The 25078-nt window shown below is 38.8% G+C and overlaps 1 protein-coding gene across 1 annotated transcript in view; it reads left to right on the plus strand.

Moving 5' to 3' along the window:
• Nucleotides 1–25078, plus strand: part of MRC1 (mannose receptor C-type 1) — a 96027-nt gene that overhangs the window by 40612 nt on the left and 30337 nt on the right. Inside the window, exons 8-19 of the mRNA XM_027121983.1 lie at nucleotides 410–567; nucleotides 2901–3011; nucleotides 7854–7969; nucleotides 11238–11386; nucleotides 13942–14141; nucleotides 16483–16610; nucleotides 17093–17180; nucleotides 18358–18502; nucleotides 20403–20444; nucleotides 21708–21871; nucleotides 22905–22972; nucleotides 24251–24351. Of these exons, the coding sequence (XP_026977784.1) occupies nucleotides 410–567; nucleotides 2901–3011; nucleotides 7854–7969; nucleotides 11238–11386; nucleotides 13942–14141; nucleotides 16483–16610; nucleotides 17093–17180; nucleotides 18358–18502; nucleotides 20403–20444; nucleotides 21708–21871; nucleotides 22905–22972; nucleotides 24251–24351 (1470 nt within the window). The remainder of the gene's footprint in view (nucleotides 1–409; nucleotides 568–2900; nucleotides 3012–7853; nucleotides 7970–11237; nucleotides 11387–13941; nucleotides 14142–16482; nucleotides 16611–17092; nucleotides 17181–18357; nucleotides 18503–20402; nucleotides 20445–21707; nucleotides 21872–22904; nucleotides 22973–24250; nucleotides 24352–25078) is intronic.

The following is a 25078-nucleotide window of genomic DNA, read 5'->3' on the forward strand; positions in this document are numbered from 1 at the left end:
GGGGCTTCCCTAGTGGCGCAGTGGTTGGGAATCCTCCTGCTGATGCAGCGGACACGGGTTCGTGCCCCGGTCTGGGAGGATCCCGCGTGCCGCGGAGTGGCTGGGCCCGTGAGCCATGGCCGCTGAGCCTGTGCGTCTGGGGGGGGTGCTCCGCAACGGGAGAGACCACAGCAGTGAGAGGCCCGCGTACCACAAAAAAAAAAAAAAAAAAAATCGACAACATATAATGTAGTTGACATCTCAGTCTGCAGAGGTAGATCCGTTTGAAGCTCAAGAGGATGGTCTTTCATGCTAGTGATAATATCAAGGGAGTTGTTGATAAGGAACGGGTCTTCTTTTCCTGATAACGTTCTGATGTTTAGAAAGAAAACTTTGGGTAAATGACTTCTGTGTTTTTCTTCCTGTTTAGAGCCAAGTGATGAGTTATGGATTGGCTTAAATGACATCAAGATTCAAATGTACTTTGAATGGAGTGATGGATCCCCTGTAACATTTACCAAATGGCTTCGTGGAGAACCAAGTCATGAAAACAATAGGCAGGAAGACTGTGCGGTGATGAAAGGCAAAGTAAGGCAACTTTAGTTACTGATATCTAGCGAAAGCCACAGGGAAATTTTCCTTCTGCCCCACTTACTACGTACGATTGTTTCCATTGTTTCTATTCTACTGAATTGACATAGATCAAGGTTGAACGAGAATTCGGATTCAGTTTTTTGAGTCTCTCAATTGTCTGGCACACCCAAATTCTCAAGAGGACTAGAAAAGCAACAGACAGAAACTTTCATTTCAAAGATGAAATTAACCAATAACGAACGCTCATATCATTCCTATGCTTGGTTCTACGTTTGTTTTTTTTTAAATTTTTATTGGAGTATAGTTGATTTTCAGTGTTGTGTTAGTGTCTACTGTACAGCAAAGTGATGCATACACACATATCCGCTCTTTTTTAGATTCTATTCCCATATAGGTCATTGCAGAGTATTGAGTAGAGTTCTCTATGCTATACAGCAGGTCCTTATTAGTCATCTATTTTATATATAGTAGTGTGTATATGTCAATCCCAATCTCCCAATTTATCTCTTCCCCCTTTTCCCCCCTTTTCCCCTGATAACCATACTTTTTCTACATCTGTGACTCTGCTTCTGTTTTGTAAATAAGTTTATTTGTACACGTTTGTTAGATTCCACGTATAAGTGATACATATTTGTCTTTCTGTGTCTGACTTACTTCACTCAGTATGACAATCTCTAGGTCCATCCATGTTGCTGCAATTGGCATTATTTTGTTCTTTTTCATGGCTAATATTCTGTTGTATATATGTGCCACATCTTTTTTATCCATTCCTCTGTCGATGGACATTTAGGTTGGTTCCATGTCCTGGCCATTGTAAATAGTGCTGCAATGAACATTGGGGTGCATATATCAAATTATAGTTTTCTCTGGGTATATGCCTAGGAGTGGGATTGCTGGGTCATAGGGTAGTTTTATTTTTGTTTTTTGGAGGAACCTCCATACTGTTCTCCATAGTGGCTGCGCCAGTTTACATTCCCACTGATGGTGTAGGAGGGCTCCCTGTTCTCCACAGGTGGTGGCACATGTTTTTATATGGCTTGATTAATCAATTCAGAGCTTTGGTCCTACTTTTAGCTGGTTGCCCTGAGTGGATGGAGACCTAGCTAGATCTCCTCTGGGTCCAACAGCCTAGAGTCTGTGCTTGGAGAGCTACAGATTTTTTTTTAGGTTACAAAGAGATGCCAAATATGAAAAAATGGCTTCCGTGTCTTAAATATCCCTTTAGCGACTGAAGTATATCATCAAGTGATCTTTTGTTAATAGAGAATGAAGATGGTGGTTCAGGGGCTTGGTTTTGATGTATGGCTTATTTCCTCACTTGTAAAATAATAATAATAATCATACCCAGTTCATATGGTGGGTATAAGGATTAAATGGGTTAAGGTGTATAACGTGCACAGTGCCTGGCCCAAACTTCCTGCTCAGTAAGTATTAGCTACTATTTTTATCATTGTGGTTCTTACCATGGTGATAAGTTGAAAGCTTAAGAAAAGAGTATGTGTTAATTATTGAAAGAATAGGCAGAAGTGTGTCCTGGGAAGGGGAAACCAGAGAGCATCGTACTTGTAGGGGACTCAAAAGACAGTGTGGCTGAAAGCATGGAGTGAGAGGTAGAGGGGTGTGTAGGGAAAATACTGGCCATGAGAAAACATGCATTAGCCTGAGAGTAGCCAAACCTAATCTGCAATTTGCAAATATTACACTGGCTGAAGAGTTGAATACCAGGTTGTAGTGGGTACGGAAAACATTTTTCAAGGTGTTTAGCAGTTAAGGGAAGGAGAAGAGAAGTCTTTTAACGTGAAGTCTCTAAGGAAGGCAGAAAGGGTGGAATTTGAAGTAGAGTGAAATATGGTACCTGAGCTCCGGGGGGACCCTCATCAATAGAAATGGGAAGAATGGAGGGAAGAAAACTGGTTTCAGGTGTGTTTTCAGGTTGGGCCTTCTTTCTGGGTGGCTTTAAACGTACTCAGTTAACTTGAAAACAGCTGCCCATAGGGATGGAAGAGGAGGTAAACCTTCTGTTGGGACCATCTCTTAAGGGCTTATGAGCATTTTTCATTTCTCTCTAGATCCCCCTCCAGAGTGGCTTGACAGCGAAGATATAAAAAACATACTGGGGCTACAATCTCTTTATATCTTTGTAGCCAAAGTCAAATTTGCAGTTTCCTGGTAAAATGTCCATTTACCTTTCCTTTTCATAGATGCCTTTTTCTCTTAATAACCTCGAACCTTTATTTCCCTTTTCAGAGGTGCAGTTATGAGGAAATAGCACCAAACAACTGATGATCATTGAGTTTTTGGTTTTTTTTTTCCTTTGCTTTCTGCAGGATGGGTACTGGGCGGATCGGGCCTGTGAACAGTCTCTTGGCTACATCTGTAAGATGAAATCACAAGCCCAAACTCCAGGAATAGTGGAAGTGGAAACAGGCTGCCGGAGAGTGAGTACAGAAAGCACGCAGTGGTTTCAGATCAGCAGATATGATGTGATAGCTTTATTTTTGTCTGTGAAGGTACTTAATAATAGGGGCCAACTGCTTCACCTTACAGGTAGTGGTAGTCTATGACGCGATGGGTCATCAAGGACATTTCCAGTGGACAACCTTAATTTGCAGATAGCAAACAATCCTTAGTCATTTTTTCCATTTATAATATTTCTGGTGAGCCTGTTTCTGGTGGGGAGTCTTCTCAGTAGATCCCTGAGGGTCTGGGAGGCAGGAGGTCTAGACTCTAGTTGGTAGTACCAGGTAGTAACTCAGTTAAACCAAGTCAAACCATGCAGTCCTGTCGTGCTTTATTCTCACCTGCAGCACAGTTAGTAATACCTCCCCGCAGGTCTTATCTTTCTTTGAGGTTAAAGTAACTGATTTCTGTGGCGCTGTTTCTAAAAGCAAAATACGGGGCGTATGGTTGTCATTTTCCTGTTTGATCGCTGAGTTGCCCATCTTCCTCTTTTTTCCTTTCTCACTTCTCTTGGATAAAAATAAAGTAGAAACTGATTTTCTGTCCAAGAGTGTCAAGTTGTGATCAAATCATAACAAACACCAGAATTCATGAAACATACTTGAGTACTGACCAATTAAACCATAAAGAAAAATAGAGCAAACACAGAAAATCATACAGTGAGAGACAGAAAGGATCTTAGTGATGCTTGAAGAACCCCTTTTAATTTTTGCGTTCTGGAAATTTCAGCCCAGAGAAGTGATAACTTTGTATGAGTCACACAGAGGTAAGGCTAGAACCCAAGTTTCCTGCCAAGTACACTTTCACTGCTGGTTTCACTACCAGTATACTTACATATTCTTTGCCTAATCATATGCAGGTACAGGAGATTGTCTATTATTGTAATTTTCTATAAGTAATAAACCAATCCTCAAATTTTATTACTTCTACACAATCAAAATTTTGTGTATATTTTTTCTGTGAACTGTTATGTCTATAATGATAAAATCCAATTTAATCATTAGGTTAAATAATAAGAAGAAGAAAATATTGGCCAACTGTTTGTTGAGTGTGGTTATTATGCTTTCAGTGATCTTAAAAGATAAACATTATGTTTCTAACTAAACAGGAGAAGATACAAGAACTCAGAGATATTAATTTAGCCGGTTTAAAAACACATGCTCTAGGCACTGATTTCCTCAAATCACTGGAAAGTCTAGAAAACGAATCCACTTGTCAACAAAGGAAGATAATAGTTTTTTTGTCTGGGCCTGGGTACTTGGTGGTGTAGACGTATTTCTGAGAATTCAAAACTACAGGCCTTCTGTCATAAAGATCTGGGATTCAGTTTTCAATTCATTGCTACCTGCATGGGAAACCTTGATCTAAGAAATTAACATGAAGTGGTCTCAAGTTGCTAATATTCCTGGATGTCTGACGGACGCAAATGTAAATCCTCTTTATGCAGAAGTCCTCCTTCCCAGGCTGATTGGGAATCCCACAGACGAGTGTGAAATCCAGAATTATAAAACATACCACCAGGAGCTTAGACGGTGGAATTAATGGAGATGACATTAAAGTGAATGTGTATTAAAATGCTTACAGAAATAAAAGGTGGAATTGAAACGATGGACCAGCCACCAAGTTTTGTTATGTGGTGTTTTCCTATGATTAAATTGTAAAGATTTTTTATTTCCATGAAGGTTTTTTTGACCCATGAATTATTTAGAAATGTGTGTGTGTGTGTTTTCATAGTGGTAGAATTTGCTGGTAGTGATGGGGGTTTGTTTGTGTTTTAGTTCCTAAATAATTGGGAGCTACTGTTGATTTAAATTTCACTGCATTGTGCTCATATAAAGTTTTTGTTGTTATTTGTTGAGATTTTCTTCATTATCTAGTTAATAGTCAGTTTTTATAAATATTCCATCTGTGCTTGGACAGAATGATCTTTGATCTGGGGGTTCAGGGGTCTATATATGGTGACTAGATAGAACTTAGCAATTATATTATCCAGATATTCTGTATTTCTAATATTTTGTCTGCTTGACAAAATATTCTCCTTGTAATTGTATCAAGTTTTGATTTATGTACTTTGATCTGTATTATATCTTCTTGGTGAATCAGTCCTTCAACTATGTAATTATTTTCTTCATTCATAGTAATGCTTTTTTATCATAAAGTCAATTTTAAATAATATTGCCACAGAAACTATCTTTTGCATGGTATTTGCCTGGAACCTCTTTCTCCAGCTGCTTGCTTTTTTTTTTTTTTGCGGTACGCGGGCCTCTCACTGCTGTGGCCTCTCCCATGGCGGAGCACAGGCTCCGGACGCGCCGGCTCAGCAGCCATGGCTCATGGGTCCAGCCACTCCGTGGCATGTGGGATCCTCCCGGCCCAGACACGAACCCATGTCCCCTGCATCAACAGACGGACTCTCAACCACTGCACCACCAGGGAAGCCCCCCCTTATATTTTTAACATGCATTCCTGACTTGAAGTTAACCAATATCTCTCTCTGCCTCATGAACAAAATGAATGTTAATTATTCCACTCAAACATTCAAAATTTTTCAAATTTTGAAGTAATGTTAGACTCACAAGAAGTTGAAAAAAAGAGTACCGAGAATTCCCCTGTATCCTCCACTCCACTTCAGCCAATGACAGCATTTTCTCTAACCAGAGTACATGATCACTACAGGTAGTCGGCATGGATACAATATTATTGACTAAACTACGGATCTTATTACTATTCCATTCTTTAACTTCCCACCACCAATTAGGTATCTTTGCTATTTGTCCAGGCAGTTAGACCTGGATTTACTAACATTTATTGACTTCTTTGCTCAGTGTAGACTTTTAGCCCACTTGCTCCTCTTGTCTTTCCTTTCTCTCCAAAGTAAATCTTTTAGAATTTCTTTCCCTGGGATTTGGGAGTGGAAAACTCTCAGTCTTTGTTTGGAAATCTCTTGAATTCATCTTCACCCTGCGTAGTAACTTATGTAGGTCATTTTAGAATTCTAGATTGATAGCTGTTTTCTGACAGCACTTTACATATTATTTCATTTTCTCCTGGCCTTTATTTTTGCCATTGGAATTCCTACTAGACTAAATCTTTTTTTAAAAAGTGGATACTCTGTATTTTCTCTCTGATTGATTTTAAGATCTCATTTTCTCTGTCTGTAAGTACAGTGTGTTCAGTTTTGGATTTATTTTATTGGTTCCATTTGGTATTGAGTGTGCCTCTTCATTTTGAGGATTTGTATCTTTCCATTCTTGAAAATTACCAGTCATTAATTTTATTCAGTGCTTCTGAAACTTCTCTCAGGTTGATTTTCAACCTTCTCATTCTATCATTTATATTTTCTATCAATATGATTTTTAAAACATCTTTTCATATTCTCATCTCTCCTACATTCAATTTACTAATCTTTCTGAAACCGTGTTTTCTATATTTAATCTGGCCATTGAGTTTTTAACTTCATATTTTTCTTTTCTAGAAATTCTTTTTTGTGTGTGTTTGAATCCTCTCGTTCTTTGTTCATAGTATTTTGATCTTTCATCATTGATTCTGTTTCTTCTTTTGTCACTTAAATCATCTCAACATGCTTCTTTTTATATTTTTTCCAGATTGTTTTATGATGTTAAACTGTTGACTCTCCCTTAAAATGAGGCATTTTTCTCACATGGTTTATAATTTTTGATTGTGAATTTGTCCCCATCCCATCCCCACCCTGACCCTCAAATGTCATAGTCTTACGTGACCTGGATTGTGGACGTATTTCTGTCATGTGGTTTTACATTTTACTTCTCAAAGTGCCTGCAAGATCCTCCTTCTGTAGACTACATTTTATATTTTATTTTTGGGGCTTAGATTCTCATACAATGTGGAGAGTGTAAAGTTGGGACTGGCACCCATCTATGGCACAGAATTGGTATTTATTTTCAAACAGAAGAATTTTTTTTTCTTCCTTCACCCAGAACCCCAGGCAGGTGACAAGAATCTCTGTCATTTCCTCCTTCTGTGGGTGGAGTTTTCTCACTCTCCTTTCAAAGAGGGGCTACCCTTCGTGGGTATCATCTTTACACAAGGACTTCAGTTCTATCTCCCTGCCTCAGGTGGGCTGATGGCCAAATATCTAACCTGTATGGACATTAATACCCCAGCCCCTGGACTCCAGGACCTTAATCTTGGTCTGATACGTAACCAGGCAACTACAGTCTCAGCTTGTGCATTTTCCATCCCAGCTCTTTAGTTTTCTAGTATTTATTTTTGATACCTGGAGATTTCCCCTTCTTTCTCCCAAACTCTAGTATGGATTTTCTGTTTATTGTTATGATTTTATTTAGCATGCTTTTATTTCTGTGTGTTTGAAGTGTGGGAGAGGAAGCACGTCAAATCATGTTGCCAGAAGTTTGATAAGTGCTATCCTGTGACCAGGTGGTGCAGCTTTATACTCACCATCTACTACTGGCTTCAATAGGTGACTAGGCTTGTTACTCTGCAAATTATTTCCTGTGGTTACCTATTCTAAAACTGAGATCTTAGCCATCTTGTTCAGTTTCTTGGGTAAACATGTCACAAATGATTTTTGTTGGAAGTTGCATCAGAAGTGGAGAGAATGACTCCCCTCACCCCATTTTGTATCATAATTGCCATTTGAGGAACAATGCACTCCTGTTTTCCTTATTCACATAAATTGTTTTCATTGCATGTCAAATGATTCTTATTTGTGTTCTTTACACACTTCTGTTGTTTATCAATTTGTGTTTCATCATAGAGGAATTATTAAAATGATATTATATAATAAATATGCATGATAATCTGCTTCATAACATCAACAGGGCTGGAAAAGACATGGCTTCTACTGCTATTTGATTGGACACACACTTTCAACATTTACAGAAGCAAACCAAACCTGTGTGAATGAGAAGGCTTACCTAACAACTATTGAAGACAGGTATGCAACTATTTTCATGTTTTTAAAAAAATGTATCCAATAATGAACCATTTCCAAAAAAGCATATCAATGTGCTCTAAATTTCTGAGTAAATTCCATTGAATCTTGAAGTGCGGTTTGTAAATATAGGAGCATTAAAAATCATGTTTTTATTTGGATTCTTCATTGAAAACACAATAAAATATTTTGCTACTTTTAGTAGCATAAAACGATGTTCAGAACAGTTTGCTAATGCTCTGGTAAATGTTGTTTATAGATCTAACTTTATTTATTTACTTGTTGGAGTATAATTGCTTTACAATGTTGTGTTAGTTTCTGCTGTACAAGGAAGTGAATCAGCTATATGTATACCTATATCCCCTCCCTCTTGGACCTCTCTCCCACCCACCCCCATCCCACCCATCTAGGTCGTCACAGAGCACCAAGCTGAGCTCCCCATGCTATACAGCAGGTTCCCACTAGCTAGCTATTTTACACATGGTAGTGTATTTATGTCAAACCTAATCTCCCAATTTGTCCCACCCTCCCCTTCCCCCCCGTGTCCACATGTCCATTCTCTACCTCTACATCTCTATTCCTTCCCTACAAATAGGTTCATCTGTACCATTTTTCTAGATTCCACATATATGCGTTAATATACGATATTTGTTTTTCTCTTTCTGGCTTACTTCACTCTGTATGACAGACTCTAGGACCATCCACGTCTCTACAAATGACCAAATTTCGTTCCTTTTTATGGCTGAGTAATATTCCATCGTACATATGTACCACATCTTCTTTATCCATTCGTCTGTTGATGGCCATTTAGGTTGTTTCCATGTCCTGGCTATTGTAAATAGTGCTGCAATGAACGTTGGGGTGCATGTGTCCTTTTGAATTACAGTTTTCTCAGGGTATATGCCCAGTAGTGGGATTGCTGGGTCATTTGATAGTTCTATGTTTAGTTTTATAAGGAACCTCCATACTGTTCTCCGTAGTAGCTGTATCAATTTACATTCCCACCAACAGTGCAAAAGGGTTCCCTTTTCTCCACACCCTCTCCAGCATTTACTGTTTGTAGATTTTTTGATGATGCCCATTCTGACTGGTGTGAGGTGATACCTCATTGTAGTTTTCATATGCATTTCTCTAATAATTAGTGATGTTGAGCATCCTTTCATGTGCTTCTTGGCCATCTGTATGTCTTCTTTGGTGAAATGTCTATTTAGGTCTTCTTCCCATTTTTTAATTGGGTTGTTTGTTTTTTTGATATTGAGCTCCATGAGAGATCTAACTTTTTAAAAATGTAGCAGATCTCAAATTTTTTAAAGCAAAAAAAGTAAGTAAAATTTGTCAGGTCCAAAATCATACTTTCTATCTTTACTACCACCTCCAACAAAAAAGAAGGCAGAGAGATTTACTGAATATTTTATTCATTCTTTCCAGTCTTCCATTCTTTGTTTTGCTTTGCTTTGCTAGTTTTACTAGATTATTAGTCCAGATTAATTAGTCCAGATTATTAGTCCAGAAAATGATGTGGACACAGAGAATTTTATGTAACTTTTTTTTTTTTTTTTTTTTTTTTTTTTTTTTTGCGGTACGCGGGCCTCTCACTGCTATGGCCTCTCCCGTTGTGGAGCACAGGCTCCGGACGCGCAGGCTCAGCGGCCATGGCTCACGGGCCCAGCCGCTCCGCGGCATGTGGGATCTTCCCGGACCGGGGCACGAACCCGTGTCCCCTGCATCGGCAGACGGACTCTCAACCACTGCACCCCCAGGGAAGCCTTTATGTAACTTTTAACGTCTAGAGTCCCATCTTTCTTTAGGTTTTAGTATTTATTTTTCTCCTGCTTTTTGCAAAGTACTGGATCAGGCACAGAAGAAACTTAAAAGAAATTTTTAAAAATGTCCATTTGATTGGAAGTAAATAGGTAAAAATCATTGAGTTTTAATACAGTAAGTTATATTTATTGACCTTTCAACACAGACCCAATAAAATGTAGAGGATGCTATTGATATTAAAAATTCTTTGATAAAGTGAAAGATGTCATAGAATTTATATAGTCTTTATAAAAGAACTTGTTTTTCAACATTCTTTTTTCATGTATAATTAAATGTCTGATACATTGTAATACCCTGATACAATGCTAACCTCTGAAAATAAGATCATAGATAATTTTTATCTTATGACCTGGAAGTGAGCTATACATTTTTAAGTACTGTGGGAGCATGTTCTGATCTGTACTGTTGGTCTTTGGTCTACTGGAATAGAGATTTCCCTAGATTTTCTATTTTAAGTTTGCTTTTCCTTATGTGTTTTCAGTAATACTTGTGTTCAGGAACTCACTAACTCTGTGGTTCAATTTGGTTTTGGGGCCTTAAGAAAAATTGAGTTGTTACTTTTTAACTTTTTTGGTTTGTTCAGTTTAGGGAATGAAATTATTCGGACTAGGGTCAAACAAATGTTCTGTTATTGTGGCTTTCTCTCCATTTCTCTCTCTATTCTCACTGGAGCCATCTACAGCTCCCTTTGTTCCTGGAAACTCTGGACATCACTTTTCTTTTGCTCCAAAGAGATTTTTTTTTGCATATGTTGCTGCGCCATTGTCTGTTTATCAATTAAGACAAATTTTGTTTGCCTTACCAACTACATTGTATTATTACCAGATTACGTCAAATATAAGGACGGGATCCAGAGGAGAGCGAACGCTGGAATTTGTGATTCTGCTCCCAGTTCTTTCTAGAGATTGAATCTCTAGTTCTCTGTATTTCTTGATAATTTTCTCTTGTTTCAGAGCTGAAAAATGAGAATGAAATTGAGTGGAAAATCCACACAGATTTTCTAATTGTATTGTCCTCGATAATGTTACAACCTCTCCACTTACTTCACCAAGAATTGTGTAGAGCATTTGAAATATTTGAAAAGTGGACTGATTTTCAAACAATGTATTTTAAAAGGCGATAGTTTTCTCCTTTGCATTTTGAGTTCTCTTTCACTTTGAGAGGAGCAGAGGGACTGGTGAGCAACAGAGAAAAATAGTTCGGGTACATTTGAATGACTTTATTCAATCAGCTGTATGATATTTTTCCTTCATAAGATCACATTTCCTTAGTGAAAATTTCCTTAGTGAAAATTTGAAAATTATTTAAATGACATGTAAATAGAACACAATAGGTTTGATTTGCCAACTGAAGCATAGCTCAGGCATACAATTGAGATACTTTTCATGTGGATAATTAGAAAAATTCACATTTTTCTAAAATTTAGTTCTTTTTTTTTTTTTTTAAGATATGAACAAGCCTTTCTGACTAGTTGGGTTGGATTGAGGCCTGAAAGATATTTTTGGATAGGACTTTCAGATGTACAAAACAAAGGAACTTTTCAGTGGACCATCGCGGAAGGGGTTCAGTTCACCCACTGGAATTCAGATATGCCAGGTATGTTCAGAGCTTCGGTCTTGTTTCAGGTGGTCTGGAGAGCGGACCAAGAATCTGTGTTCTTTTTTCTGCTTTTTTGGCCGCACCATGTGGCCTGAGGGATCTTAGTTCCCCGAGCAGGGATGGAACCCCTGCCCTCTGCAGTGGAAGCGTGGATTCTTAACCACTGGACCACCAGGGAAGTCCCAGCACTTTGGTCTTGCGTTTCCATTCACCCTACACGTCCATCGGGCCAAGCCTGTAATTCCTTCACAGCACCTTTCCAAACAGACTTATGTAAATTAATTGTGCTTTTTAGATTTTATTATCTCATATTTCATTCTCTTTTTGCTTTTCCTTTTAAAAATGTTCCCATTAGTTTGCAGTGGTCTAAAAAAAAAAAAAAAAAAAAGGGAAGAGAAAACTGCTAGGTTATCCGGTACCGCTCTATTTGAAGTATTTATGAAACAGTGATGAAATCCTGAATGGTCATAAAGATTCCAAATGGTTAACTTACTTCTGAGAACTTAAAACTGTCCTCAAGGGGTATAAAGCTTTTCAGTGTAACTATGAATGGAATTATGACTGCGCTAAATCTGGAACAAGATGTAGTGCTTGTGTGGAACTCATTATTTCCATATCTTGAATGGGCTACCCCGTTTAGCCCTTGATATGCCTTGGAGTTAATTTTATCCTTATAGGAAACCTGCAAGGTAAGTTTAAGTATCCTCATTGTAAAGAGGTGGAAACTGGAACTTGAAAAATTTATAAGCACGGATTTAGACTAATCTTTGTAATTTCCAAATCCAGGCTGTTTGCACTAAGATCACCCTCCCTCCCTATAAATTTTGATTTGCCTTCTTTTTTTTTTTTTTTTTTTGCGGTACGTGGGCCTCTCACTCTTGTGACCTCTCCTGTTGCGGAGCACAGGCTCCGGACACGCAGGCTCAGTGGCCATGGCTCACGGGCCCAGCCGCTCCGCGGCACGTGGGATCTTCCCGGACCGGGGCACGAACCCGTGTCCCCTGCACCGGCAGGCGGACTCTCAACCACTGCGCCACCAGGGAAGCCCGATTTGCCTTCTTTAATAAGAAGTTTCTGAAGTAGACTTTGAAAGGTTCTTTGCTTTCTTTATGCACTGGTGTCTAGCCTGTGACATAATTCAGTATGACTGCACTTAGGAAATTCAATGTCCTTATAGCAAGTGTTTCATTGTGCCTGGATAAAAAGCTAAAGAAGGAATAATATAGCTTAAGGGCACAAATTAACTACTTGGCCTAATAAGTCCTAATCTTCAGAAGTTTTAAAAATTTGTATCCTCAGCTGTCAATAAGGAAAAGAGATCAGTAATTTGGATGGTGTGATTTTTGTTTAATTATTGAACATTCTGAAAAATAGTAAGACTTCAGTTTATTTTGAAAGAACAGGGCAGTATATTAAGAACTGTGTGCACGTTTTTGCTTTTTTGAAGGGTGGTAATTCTTACTCTCCAGGCAAAACTCCTTCATTTCACTGGTGTTGATCATTTAGGAGTAGGATTCTGAGAGATTAATCCTGTAACATCCTTAGGGAATAAAAATGGATCAAACCCGAGTCATAGGGAATTAGCAATCTTACAGAAAATACTTTGGGAAAAATATACCTCCCCAGAACTTGGAGCGTTACTTCTAAACATTTACTGCCTTTAAAAGGACAGCAACCAAAGACTATCTCATGTTAGCAGCAAGGAATCCTAATGTTTCCAAAGCTCTATCTTAATTACTATTTCGAAATAATGATGATAGTAAAACAGAAAGCTTCAAACCATGAAGCTTAGTGTAGTCCACACTGTCTTTTATGTACTTTTTTATCCATTAAAGCTGGCGTGCATCACAACTCCGTAAGGTAGGTAGCAGTATTTGCATTTTAAGACGAGGAAATGGGTTCATAGTAGTTGAGTAATTGATCTAAAATCTCTAGCTCAGGCGTGTCTCATTTTGAAGTCCAAAGAACTTCTGTTCTCAGATATCTACATGGACCCCAGGGGGAAAAAATAACAGATCTTAAATAATTTTTTTTAAAAAAGAAAGAAACATCAAAACCCCATTATTTTTGGGTATATGTACGTGTATAACTGAATCACTTTGCTGTACACCTGAAACTAACACAACATTGTAAATCAACTAGACAGCGATATAAAATAAAAAATAAATTCAAAAAAAATCAACTTCCTTGGGAAAAGAAACCCAAAATGTTATTTTTGTCATTACGGTAAATTTTATCATACTAAAACTATTGTACTGTTAAATGTCTGTGTTGAGGGGGACACCCTGCCAGATACTAGAAATGCAAAATGTTACCAAAACCCTGACATTTGAGATTATAATTCAGTTGGGGATACGGGCCACACAAATAAAAGGTAAATAATGGTTCAAAAATAGCACAAATCAGTAGCCAAATGCTGCAGGATCCTCTACATCTTCTCGTCACATGTAGATTCGATCCCACAGCTTGAGGCTCAGGGTTGAACGGTCTTCCGTGAACATAGCTGGCTTTCACAATCACTTGTTGAGTGAATTCTGCTTTGTTACCTGCAGGACGGAAAGCCGGGTGTGTTGCCATGAGAACTGGGGTTGCAGGGGGCTTGTGGGATGTCTTGAGATGTGAAGAAAAGGCAAAATTTGTGTGCAAACACTGGGCAGAAGGAGTAACTCGCCCACCAGAGCCTACAACCACCCCGGAACCCAAATGTCCAGAGGATTGGGGCACCTCCAGTAAAACCAGCTTGTGTTTCAAGGTAAATCTCAGTTGCTGAGCTCTTAAAGAATTGGGGATATGCTTCAGCCTAAAATCACCTAAGGAATTGAAACAAAACCAATGCCCAGGCTCCACCTGTAGAAATCCTGATTTTATTGATCTGGCAGGGGGCTGGGGCATCCACTGTTTTTAAAGAGCTCTCCTTGGGTGGATTGCTAAGGACCAGTTGCTTTTAGACCAGCAAACATAGCCCATACCACAAACACAACTCACCTTTCTTCGCCTCCTTTCCTTCTTCACCTCCCACTCTTGGCGTCTTTCCTCTCTCCCATGCTTGCTTGCCCTAGTATGAGCTCGCACTTCTTTCTATCTTAGTGAAAATTTCTGCTCCCCCTCATGCTAGCCTGTGGCATCGCATTTTGGCTCTGTTCTTGGAGCCCAAGCTTTAGGCTAAGTGAACTGATAAACGAATCTGCGATCATGTCACACTGGGATTCTGGAGAGTATACTCCCTTGTTCTGATTTAACCCCTGATTATTATGCCTGATGAGAGATGAAAGACTTCCCATAGGGGCACATGGCCGTTCAGTGACCTATAAATGACAATTTGATATCCTGCTATCCACCAATACATTCCTAGACTGGACCATCCGTTTTCTCCTTATGCAATCAAGTTCACCCAAACAAAAAACATACCCCATACCCCAGTGAATTAAGCATTTGGGTTTTTTTTCTCTCTTATAAATCATATTCTTTCTAGAGAAGGTTGGGTTTAGCCAAATATAGCAATGTACTTCTCTACCACTTAATGACATTGTTCTCTAAAGGCCAGTTCTCTGGACTTCTTTTGTTCAGTCCTTTGAGGCATATGGCCCTGGTATGTTTTGTAAGACAGTTAGGCAAAGCTGATGAAGAACCTGAGTTACTAACATGTGTCAGAATGAGGTTGTTTAGTCTCCTCTAACTCAAGGGCTAGTTGAGCTGGTAACTTCTACTTAGCAGCAACAGAGACTCATTAGCTGTTCAATCCAGATTAGCCAGTCAAAGCTAAAAGCATAATTTACATAGAAGGGAACATATTGAGCCAAGACAGGAGAGGATTTTACAAATGGATTGAGGACTAATGCAAAGCCAATCAGGTATTTGATTGCTGCCTCTGGAAACTTTTGAGTTATTGCACAAGGGCCAGGTTCGGCCTATGCACAGCCATTCGCCTGAGGGTGGGAGGCTATGGAGATGAGCTGCAGAATTTTTGAGAGAAGGAGTAGAATTCTCCAGAGCTGGGAAGTGAACCAGGGCTTCCAGCAGATGTTATCCAGGTGGATGTTCAACGAATCCAAGTATGTACTTCCCTAGAAATTATGGTTTTAGAGGTGCTTGGGGTAGGGTTTGTTTGAAAACATATAGACCATCTTTGTACATATTAAGATGTGAGAATTAGTAATAAAATTCAGCTGTTAGTAAATTGATTTAAGAAAATAAAATCTTATATCACCATCTAGCAACTTGAGATATTCACAGGAGTCTTGAGAATTACTGCAGTGGAAAGTTGCTCAGGTTACCTGTATCCAGATAACTCAAGTAAGGTCAAGGTGAAGATCGCCTTGGGTTGCTCTATGACAACTGGGCAAACATAGTCCACTGGAAGCAAATCCCTTTTTCTACAAGCGTGCAGTGGTGGGCGCCACGTCTCATGAGAAATAATGAATGAAAATTATAAAAGTTGGTGGATACAATGAACTCCTTTACTGTTTGCATCCTGATGGATATTTCCCATACTATCACTATGGATAATATGACATATTCTTTACATTCTATAAATCTTAGCTTTAATTTAGCTTATATCCCATCTTTTTAGATGCTCTCCCCGATAAGTGTCAGTCATGACACGTTCTCCAATCGTTGTTAAAATATACATCCATAAGGAAAAAGGGAAAGGCAGTTTTAAGAACACAACAACAAAGTGTTGGAAGGCTGCCGCGTTATTCATTGTTTAAGCTAAACAGGATAACAAACTGTGACGCAATCTTAGGGAGGTTATTACCCTTAAATTTTTGAAATTCATGTTTACTTTCTCTATATCAAGTTTCTTTTCATTCTTTTCCATCTCAACGCTACTTTTTACACTTAACCAAATTAATCCTATCTTCTACAAGAAGCTGTATGCCAAACGCATACGCCTAAAGCTTTTAATCTGACTTCTCCAGGTGCTATAAAATAAGTTCATTTTCTAAGGTTTTCTCAACAAAATCATCCCCCAAATTGGGGCCATTGTAATGTCTTGCTTTTCTATAAATGAAATCTCATCACAAGTAGATTATTTCTCTTGGTTTGATAAGCTATGAAGTGTAAAATAAATTCTGAATCTGTATCACCTTTAGCTGTTTACAAAAGGAAAACATGAGAAGAAAACATGGTTTGAATCTCGAGATTTTTGTAGAGCTCTGGGTGGAGATCTAGCTAGTGTCAATAATAAGGAGGAACAGCAAACAATATGGCGATTAATAACGTAAGTAGCTTTTCTATACAATACTCCTTTCTTTGACCCGTTGGGTGTTAATGATGTTGAGAAAATTCTCATATTTCCAGAATTGTTGGCTCCTTATGCTGCTTTGGATACGTATATCCTATCCTGAATCCGTGGGCACTTTTTGATTTAGTTTCACTTCTAAATGCTTTAATTTTATAGATATAAATCCTGTGATGAATTGCTCTATAAACGTATAAGACACTCAGTACATATTGTTAAATGAATAAATGAATGAGTACCTTCCAATGCTTTACAGTTCTTTCAAACAGCAGCTTGTTTTCAGGATATTTACAGGTTGTACCAAAATGCACAACTGTTGCATAAAGCTTACATTTAGTCATTGAATCCCTTTACCTGTGTACTAACTAATTTATGTTTTGGGGGTCATTTTCAAATTGGATTAGGACTCACAGGTAACCAAACTTGGTTCATAAGCTACCTTTATATCTTGTATGTTGCAGAGCTAGTGGAAGCTACCACGAACTGTTTTGGTTGGGACTGACATATGGAAGTCCTTCTGAGGGCTTTACTTGGAGTGATGGATCTCCTGTGAGTAATTTGACTTAACATATCATTTTCTTACTTTATCATGTATTTATTTTGGTGTTAACCTTTTGGCTTACTCCAAATTTTTGGTAAGATGGGTTATTATGAGAGCTAGAGACCTTTTTCTATGCAAAATGAATGCACTTTAGGACCATTATTCTGCCTCTGTCCCAGGACAGTTCTCCTGTTCACCCAAGGTGGAACATGGTGGACTGGCTGAAAAAAATTAGGAAACTCATTCCCCTAATTGATATAAAATAATGTCTTCATTCTCTCATGCCAAGTTGGTATGCAAGTAGCTAGACTTCTTAAAAATTGAGTGTTTTGTGACCTCTTGTAGACTAGGAGGTATGGAAACAACTTTTGATATTCCATTAGAAACCATTAGGCTTTGTCAGACTTCTCCATTCTCAGGAACGGGGAAGTGAGAGGCTGTGGCACGTGCTGGCCATCATCACAGGAAGTGATTTTGTATACTTTCAGTTCTACTTCCTGTCCCAACCCATCAGCAACTTTTCAAGGTGCTCGGTAGGGTGGATTATACTTGATGGCTCCATTGTTAACATGGATTTTATATTTAGATCTCTGGAAAATAGATCGTGATGCTTATTCTAAAACCTTGTGGGCTATGATTCCACTCTGAGAACTCCGCAGAGGACCTAATCCCGGCCCTCCATTTATTTCCACTGTTCACTTTGGCAACGTTTGGTAGCTTCCTTAGTAACATTTCATGTCTTTTCTTTTGTAAGGAGAACTAATTATATTTCTGTCTCCTACCCCTCTAGTAAAAAGAAAGTTTCCAGTATCACAATGAAATATTATCCCTTAAGAATGAGTTATAAATTGAGGAACTCCCAATACTGAGAAGTGGAACTTTTTGCCAGGTTTTTCCTGTATACAAATCCCACTTTCATGGCCCTGGATCCATTCTATTTAATAAGGGGAGAAGAAAATTTTATAATACTTAATAGCATACTCTATTTGACTTCAGAAGTTTCATTTAATGAAAGCTATTTCTTTCCCAGCTGTGTTCATAAAACTTGTTTGCAAAACAAACCTATTGTGAAAAAAAACTGAAGCGATTAAGAAATGTAAACATCTTTCCTTTTGTGTTTGGATGGTTGATTGGCATTGGCTGATAAAAATGGCTAATGGTTGTAATGTAATGTTTCTAATATAGGTTTCATATGAAAATTGGGCTTATGGAGAACCTAATAATTATCAAAATGTTGAGTATTGTGGTGAGTTGAAAGGTGACCCTGGTATGTCCTGGAACGATATTAACTGTGAACATCTTAACAACTGGATTTGCCAGATACGAAAAGGTATGATGATCTGTCCTCTCCTTTATCTCAGATTGGAGAACTAACCTCCAGTGATCCCAATATCTTCCCTTTATCTGTGGAACCAAACAAACAAAATAAGGGAATTGGCAGGGGCCATCATTTCACAGGATAAGAATGAAGTCGCTGAGCACAGATAAATGTTCCAAAGGAACAGAAGATCAAAAGGCCACCCGGGAGTCCTGGACCAGAGTCACATCCTCCAAAATAATCCCCACGAGCTGCGGTTCTCGCTCAGGTCCTATAGGCATGGGAGTGGGTAGGTGTTCTACTCTGTAAGCAGAGTAATGAGGGTGCAGTTTCTGTTTGGGCATTTCCACCCTCTGACCCACGTTAGTCATCCAATAGGTGAAAGTCTCCCTCAGCCTGAATATGCTGCTTATGGATTTCTCAAGGAAATGTTCAGTCAAAGAACTGGTACCATTTTGAGGCCCCTGATGCTGTAAGACCCACCATGTTATTGATGGCCCCAAATGATCAATGCACACTTATCCGTCATGATTTGTGACTCAGAAAGTTCCACATGTCCAAGTCAGATTCTTTTCAGATAAACAGGTCCACCCTTGAACCAAAATATGTATCACTTCCTCTTCTGTGCACAGATAAGTGGAACCACGTCGCCCCCTGCTGTCGGGGATCCTTGGCTGCTGTTCCAGCTCCATCGCTAAAGATGCTGTGTTGCTCTCCTACTGTCTGTCTGCTTATTTTCCTTACTCTGGCTTAGAGGAGTGTTTCCAATGTTTTCAGAATGGAAGAATAAATAGTGGCCAGTTTTTCTTTAAAAGTCTCTTAGCTACCAAAGACTAATTTCCTTTTGTATTATTAGTAGCTCTGTTCTTACAGATGTTAAATTCATTAAACCCAAAGCTAAGTAACTTGAGTCCTTTTCTTGGATTCCAGCAAAGTCCAAGTATTAGTAACTACTTGGAAAGAAAAATATTTTATGTAGTGTTTCATAAAAAAAACATTTAGTAAGAATAAGTTTTCTTTTCTTTTTAATTTATTTTTGGCTGCGTTGGGTCTTCGTTGCTGCAGGCGAGCTTTCTCTAGCTGCAGCGAGCAAGGGCTACTCTTCGTTGCGGTGCACGGGCTTCTCACTGCAGTGGCTTCTCTTGCTGCGGAGCACGGGCTCTAGGCGCACAGACTTCAGTAGCTGTGTTGTGTGGCCTCAGTAGTTGTGGCTCACAGGCTCAGTAGTTGTGGCGCACGGGCTTAGTTGCTCCGCGGCATGTGGGATCTTCCCGGACCAGGGCTCGAACCCATGTCCCCTGCATTGGCAGGTGGATTCTTAATCACTGTGCTACCAGGGAAGCCCCAAGAATAAGTTTTTGGAAGAAACTATATTTTGTAAATAAATAGTTCGTATTTAATGGTTTCAAATAATGAAAATTTAAGTACTTTCACAGCTCGTTATAAGATGCACCACAGCAAAACGAACATCTATTGAGTACTTTCTAAGCACAAGGAACTCACATTTTACCCCATCTCTTTACGTGTGTGACTAACTCCTTTTTGCAGTTGAGAAAGTTAAGGGTAAGGCATTTAACCCCCAAACTGGGATTTGAACGTAGACTTTCTGATTCCAAAACTCATGTTCTTTTCTTTCTTTTTTATGATGTTACTTTTGGGGCCTAAAAAACTGTCTTCTAATTTCTGGTGGTATTGTTGAACCTGATCTGATTAACTCTTAACTCCTAATTCTGTTTCTCTTTATTCTTCTCCCCCACAACTGATAGGAGAATTGAAGATTGGGAGGGAGGAAGAGAAAGAGAGAGCAGTTAAGTTTTTAGCTCTATTGACCCGTGAAAATAGTGAAACAAGAAGGATATGTAATAGCACAAGTTCAAGCACTGTTTATATCTAATTTTCTTTTGTTTTCCAGGACAAACACCAAAGCCTGAGCCAACCCCAGCTCCTCAAGACAGTAGGTGTTTCCTTTTTTCCTGATTTCTATATTGATAGAAATAGAAAATAGATTCGTTTTTTTCCTCTTTCCTTTCTCAATGGAAAAAAAAAACAAACCAAAACCAAAACAGACAAACAAACCAAAAACCTTACCCTAGGAAGGTGGAGAGAAGAGGTTCTTAATATCTTTGAGAATCTCATGAAAGTTTGGCTCTACTCCTCCAGACAGATACTTCCATGCACAAACGTAGGGCATGTTAATATCACTTCTCAGCTTTCATGAATCAAATCCAAGGCCCTCATGTATTAGTTTCCTATGGCTGCTGTAACAAATTACCACAAGCTTGGTGGCTTAAAGCTACACACATATATTCCCTTACAGTTCTGGAGGTCAGAGATGTGAACTCAGTTTCCCTGGGCTGAAATCAAGGGATAGGCAGGACCATGCTCCCTCCAGAGCCTCTAAGGGTGAATCTACTTCCTTGTCACAAGCTTCTAGAGCTGCATTCCTTGCATGTGTTGGTTCATGGCCCCTCCCTTTATCTTCAGAACCAGCAGTGTAGCATCTTCCTTCGTTTGTCACATCACCACCTTCTTCTGTACTCACATCTCCCTCTGTAAGGATACTGACCATTTACATTTAGGGCCCACCCAGATAATTTAGGGTAATCTCTCCACCTGAAGGTTCTTAACTTAATCATGTCTACCAAGTACGTTTTCCTGTATAGCAGTCACAGATTCCAGAGATTAAGACCTGGGCATCTTTGGGGCTTTTACTCAAACTACTATAGCACAGAATCATGGAATTCCATAGTTGGGAAAAAGCCTTCGGAGCCCTCCTGGTACCTGAATTCCTTAGTTCTTCAATTACACATTGAAGCACCCAAGTCCATCTTTTACAAGTTCTTTGTTAGATTTAAGATGAAAGTTGCTTTCTCACAGTTTCCACTCTTTGAACCTAAAACATCACGGGTGCGTGTATGTCAATCATTCCAGCTCCTATCGATGAATGTAACATTGGGAGTTCTTTTACCCAATAATGATCATGGAACTTAGCTGAGAAGAAAAGTAACTCTTTTTTACAGAGTTAGTGGAAAGTAGATATTTGGATTTAGGTGATTCAGTCTGTATTGGCATCCACTTCCTTCTCCTTCTGAGCTCTCAGAGCTGCAGATACCTCTGATAGCGCTACTCTGCTCTTTTCGCTTTTGTGTGGCATACATACCAGATTCTTGAATTTGTCTAAATAAAACTCATCACCTTTTTTTCACTAATTTTTCAGATCCACCAGTCACTGACGATGGGTGGGCTATTTACAAAGACTACCAGTATTATTTTAGCAAAGAGAAGGAAACCATGGACAAGGCACGAGAATTTTGCAAGAGGAATTTTGGTGATCTTGTTTCTATCCGAAGTGAAAGCGAAAAGAAGTTTCTATGGAAATATGTAAGCATATGATTAATTTAAGAATGGAACAGTGACATGTGCTAAGCAAAGACAATGTCTACGATTGCTACCCCATGGTGCAATTTCCAATTATGTGCTGAATTTGAACCTCCTAAGGTCAGGGGTAAAGATGTGAGTGTCAGGGCAGGGGTGCTGGGTATTGGCCATCGCAGAAGTGAATGACCTGATTGCTGGAGTATTCAGTGGAGAATCAGAGAACCCAGAAACAGTGTTTAGCCTGGGCTTTGGGAGAATCCAGACTTGATGGCTTTGAGTTTACTAATTTGATTTTCAAAGATTATCATTCTTAATATATCAATCCTGGACCCTTTGTGTTTAGTGCAAGTTGATTATAATTTATGTCTTAATCTTAACCAGATTCTTGGTTAATAGATAGTACAGCTTGATTATTCATATAAAAGTCTTTTTTGGTTGTGCCAAAATTGTCAGCTAACAGTGAAGGTATAATTGGTTTCTTTCCAAGCGTCCTTGGCTTGATCTTTCTCTTTAAAAATCTTCATGGCATCTTTATTATTTTCCAGAAAGGAGGTAAGAGGGATAGAAGGAAAAAAATAAGTTCAAAGGTAACGAAAGAATAAAAATTCATTTGATCACAAAGGTATTGGAGTGTAGCACGACTTATCTCCATCTTCGTAGATATACCGTGGTTTGAAATTCTCAGGATCTTTCCTAATATTGCACCAGTATATTTGTGGGTGGAGAAGTCTTTCCTTAGACACATAATCCCAAATGGCTACTTTGTTTTAAAGAACGTCTTTAATAGTGTCTAATGACATCTGATGTTACAGAGAATGTCTTAAGGTATTTGCTATATAAATGCAGGTTGTTATATAATGTGCATACTTTTCCTTTTATTTCTATGAAAACCGTTGAATATACAACAAAGTTTCTGTCTGAATGCCTCCTTAGAAAAGTCCCCAAATAGCCTGCCTCGTTAATCTGTAGGTTTTATTTAAGAATTTGCTTATCATCTAAGTACAGATTGAACTACATGTAAACTTCCATGTTCTAGGTCAACAGGAATGATGCACAGCCAGCATATTTTATTGGTTTATTGATCAGCTTGGATAAAAAGTTTATGTAAGTAAATCAAAATACAACAACTTTGCTTAGGACAGTGCTGTGATGAGCAACAAAAAGTGATTTTCAGATTTTGGTTCTGCTGAATGAATGTAAAAAAAAATCCTGCTGGGCTCTCCATCTACAAAGCATCTTAAAAACACAAACCAATTTTTTAAAATCCTGTTCAATATTTCAACATTATAAATCTCAAACAACTCAGACTCTGATTGAATCTTGCAAAATGTCACCTCTCTTTGTTTCAGGAGGTCATCAACTGTTAGTAAATCGTCTGCTAGGAAGATGTATTATACAGATATGAATATTGAAGCTATTTGAAAAATTATTCCCATTTGGACGGTCCTTGGTGCCTAGAACCAAAGGGGCCTTTCGTGTTGCCCCTCTTCCTGCTTTCGGAGCACTGCTTTTGAAGTATTCTTTCAACTGCCTGAAATGCTTTCCCTTCAAAGGAATGACTATACTGTTTTTCATTAGGTTCAGGGACCAGCAAGAGCTGCAGGAGGGAGGAAATTAGTACATTTTGGGGGGTTTCTTTCCTTGTTCATCAGTACCCACGTGCTTCTAAGTTTGAAGAGCAAGTTTGTCTTCCTGGCTCCTGCATAGATGTATTAACCACATATGTTCCATGTGACTGCTATTGCATTTTTGGCAAGAAAGACCCAAACTCACTCTCATTATTTTTAAAGATCAGAAATGTGTGATGCTCCTTTGGACAAGCATCCGTTTTAACCACCCTCCAAATGAGAGGGTCGAATTCGGTGATCTCCTGGTCTCCTTCCAGCTCACGAACGGCCCCCGAATTTCCATAATTTATGAAAATGAGTATTGGCTCACCTACCTTAGGGGAAACCAGAGTAAACATGAAGATCAGAGAAGAGGCCCAGTGAGAAACTCTGTATTCTCCGTCTGTCTGTGGGTGGTTTTGTTTTGTGGGACTCATGCCTAAGAAGTCCTATGGGAGGATGTTTACTTCTGGTGCACTTCCAGGGTAACTGGGATCTCCATTTCTTCTCTCACATCAAGAATAAAAGTACTTCTTCCAGGGAGGGAAAAGAAAGCAGACGAGCCAGGCATCCAGTTACTACAGGAGACCTCAGTTCCCTGGGGGAGCACCCATGACCTGTGGGGGTTTCCTGCTGCTCTCTCTAGAAACCTCTCTTCTCTTTGCTTCGGATGCTGTGCTGTCTTCATCTTGATTGACTTGCCTGTTCCCACCACTAGGCTGTAGCCAACTCTTCTGATTGGATTTTTGCTGAACGGCTGAATTTTCTTTTCCAGTTGGATGGACGGAAGCAAAGTGGATTATGTGGCTTGGGCCACAGGGGAACCCAATTTTGCAAATGATGATGAAAACTGTGTCACCATGTATTCAAATTCAGGTAGATAAGATCACAATCTTCTTGAATCTGCCTTGTGGTGTGACGTGTCATTTGCTACGTCCTTAGGCTAAAAGTAGCAAGTTGTGTGCTTAAATCAGACAAGAAAAGGAGAGAGAATCAAGGAGAATTCTGATTTTAGCAACATAACTGTTCAATTTGTAAGGAGAATGGATGCTTAACATTTACTCTAATTAAATGATGCAATCTGCTCACTTCTCATTTTATGAAACATGTTCTGAATGAGGAAAGTATCCAGAATGTTTATCTATCTCCTTTATCTCTATGTCTTTATCTGTAAAATGGGAATAATAACAGAATGTATCAGTTGTTGAGAAGATTGAGATAAGACATCTAAAACACTAAGCAAATGCTTTGTATATAAAGTTTATTAGATTATTATTATTAGCAATTACTGGCTATTTAGATAATAACCTGCAACATCTAGTATGTGCTTTGCTCATAGTAAACTCTCTATAAAGTTGAACTATTATTGGTTTAAGTGAAAGCGCAAAAGGGTATCACATGGATCTTTCTCTTGTGTAAAAATGATGTTTGTAGCATAAACCATTTTTGAGAATCTTTATAAAATATAAACACATTTTTAAAATTTATTTATTTTGGGGGAGGGGTAAGCTTTTTATTATCTTTTTTTCCCCTGTTGGTTATTTATTTTAAATGCAGCAGTGTATACATGTCAATACCAAACTCCCTAACTATCCCCCTCCCC

This window comes from Aethalodelphis obliquidens, unplaced genomic scaffold, assembly GCF_003676395.1.
Source record: "Aethalodelphis obliquidens isolate GAN/ISIS:26980383/991018 unplaced genomic scaffold, ASM367639v1 scaffold23, whole genome shotgun sequence".
In the NCBI taxonomy this organism is placed as follows: Eukaryota; Metazoa; Chordata; class Mammalia; order Artiodactyla; family Delphinidae; genus Aethalodelphis; species Aethalodelphis obliquidens.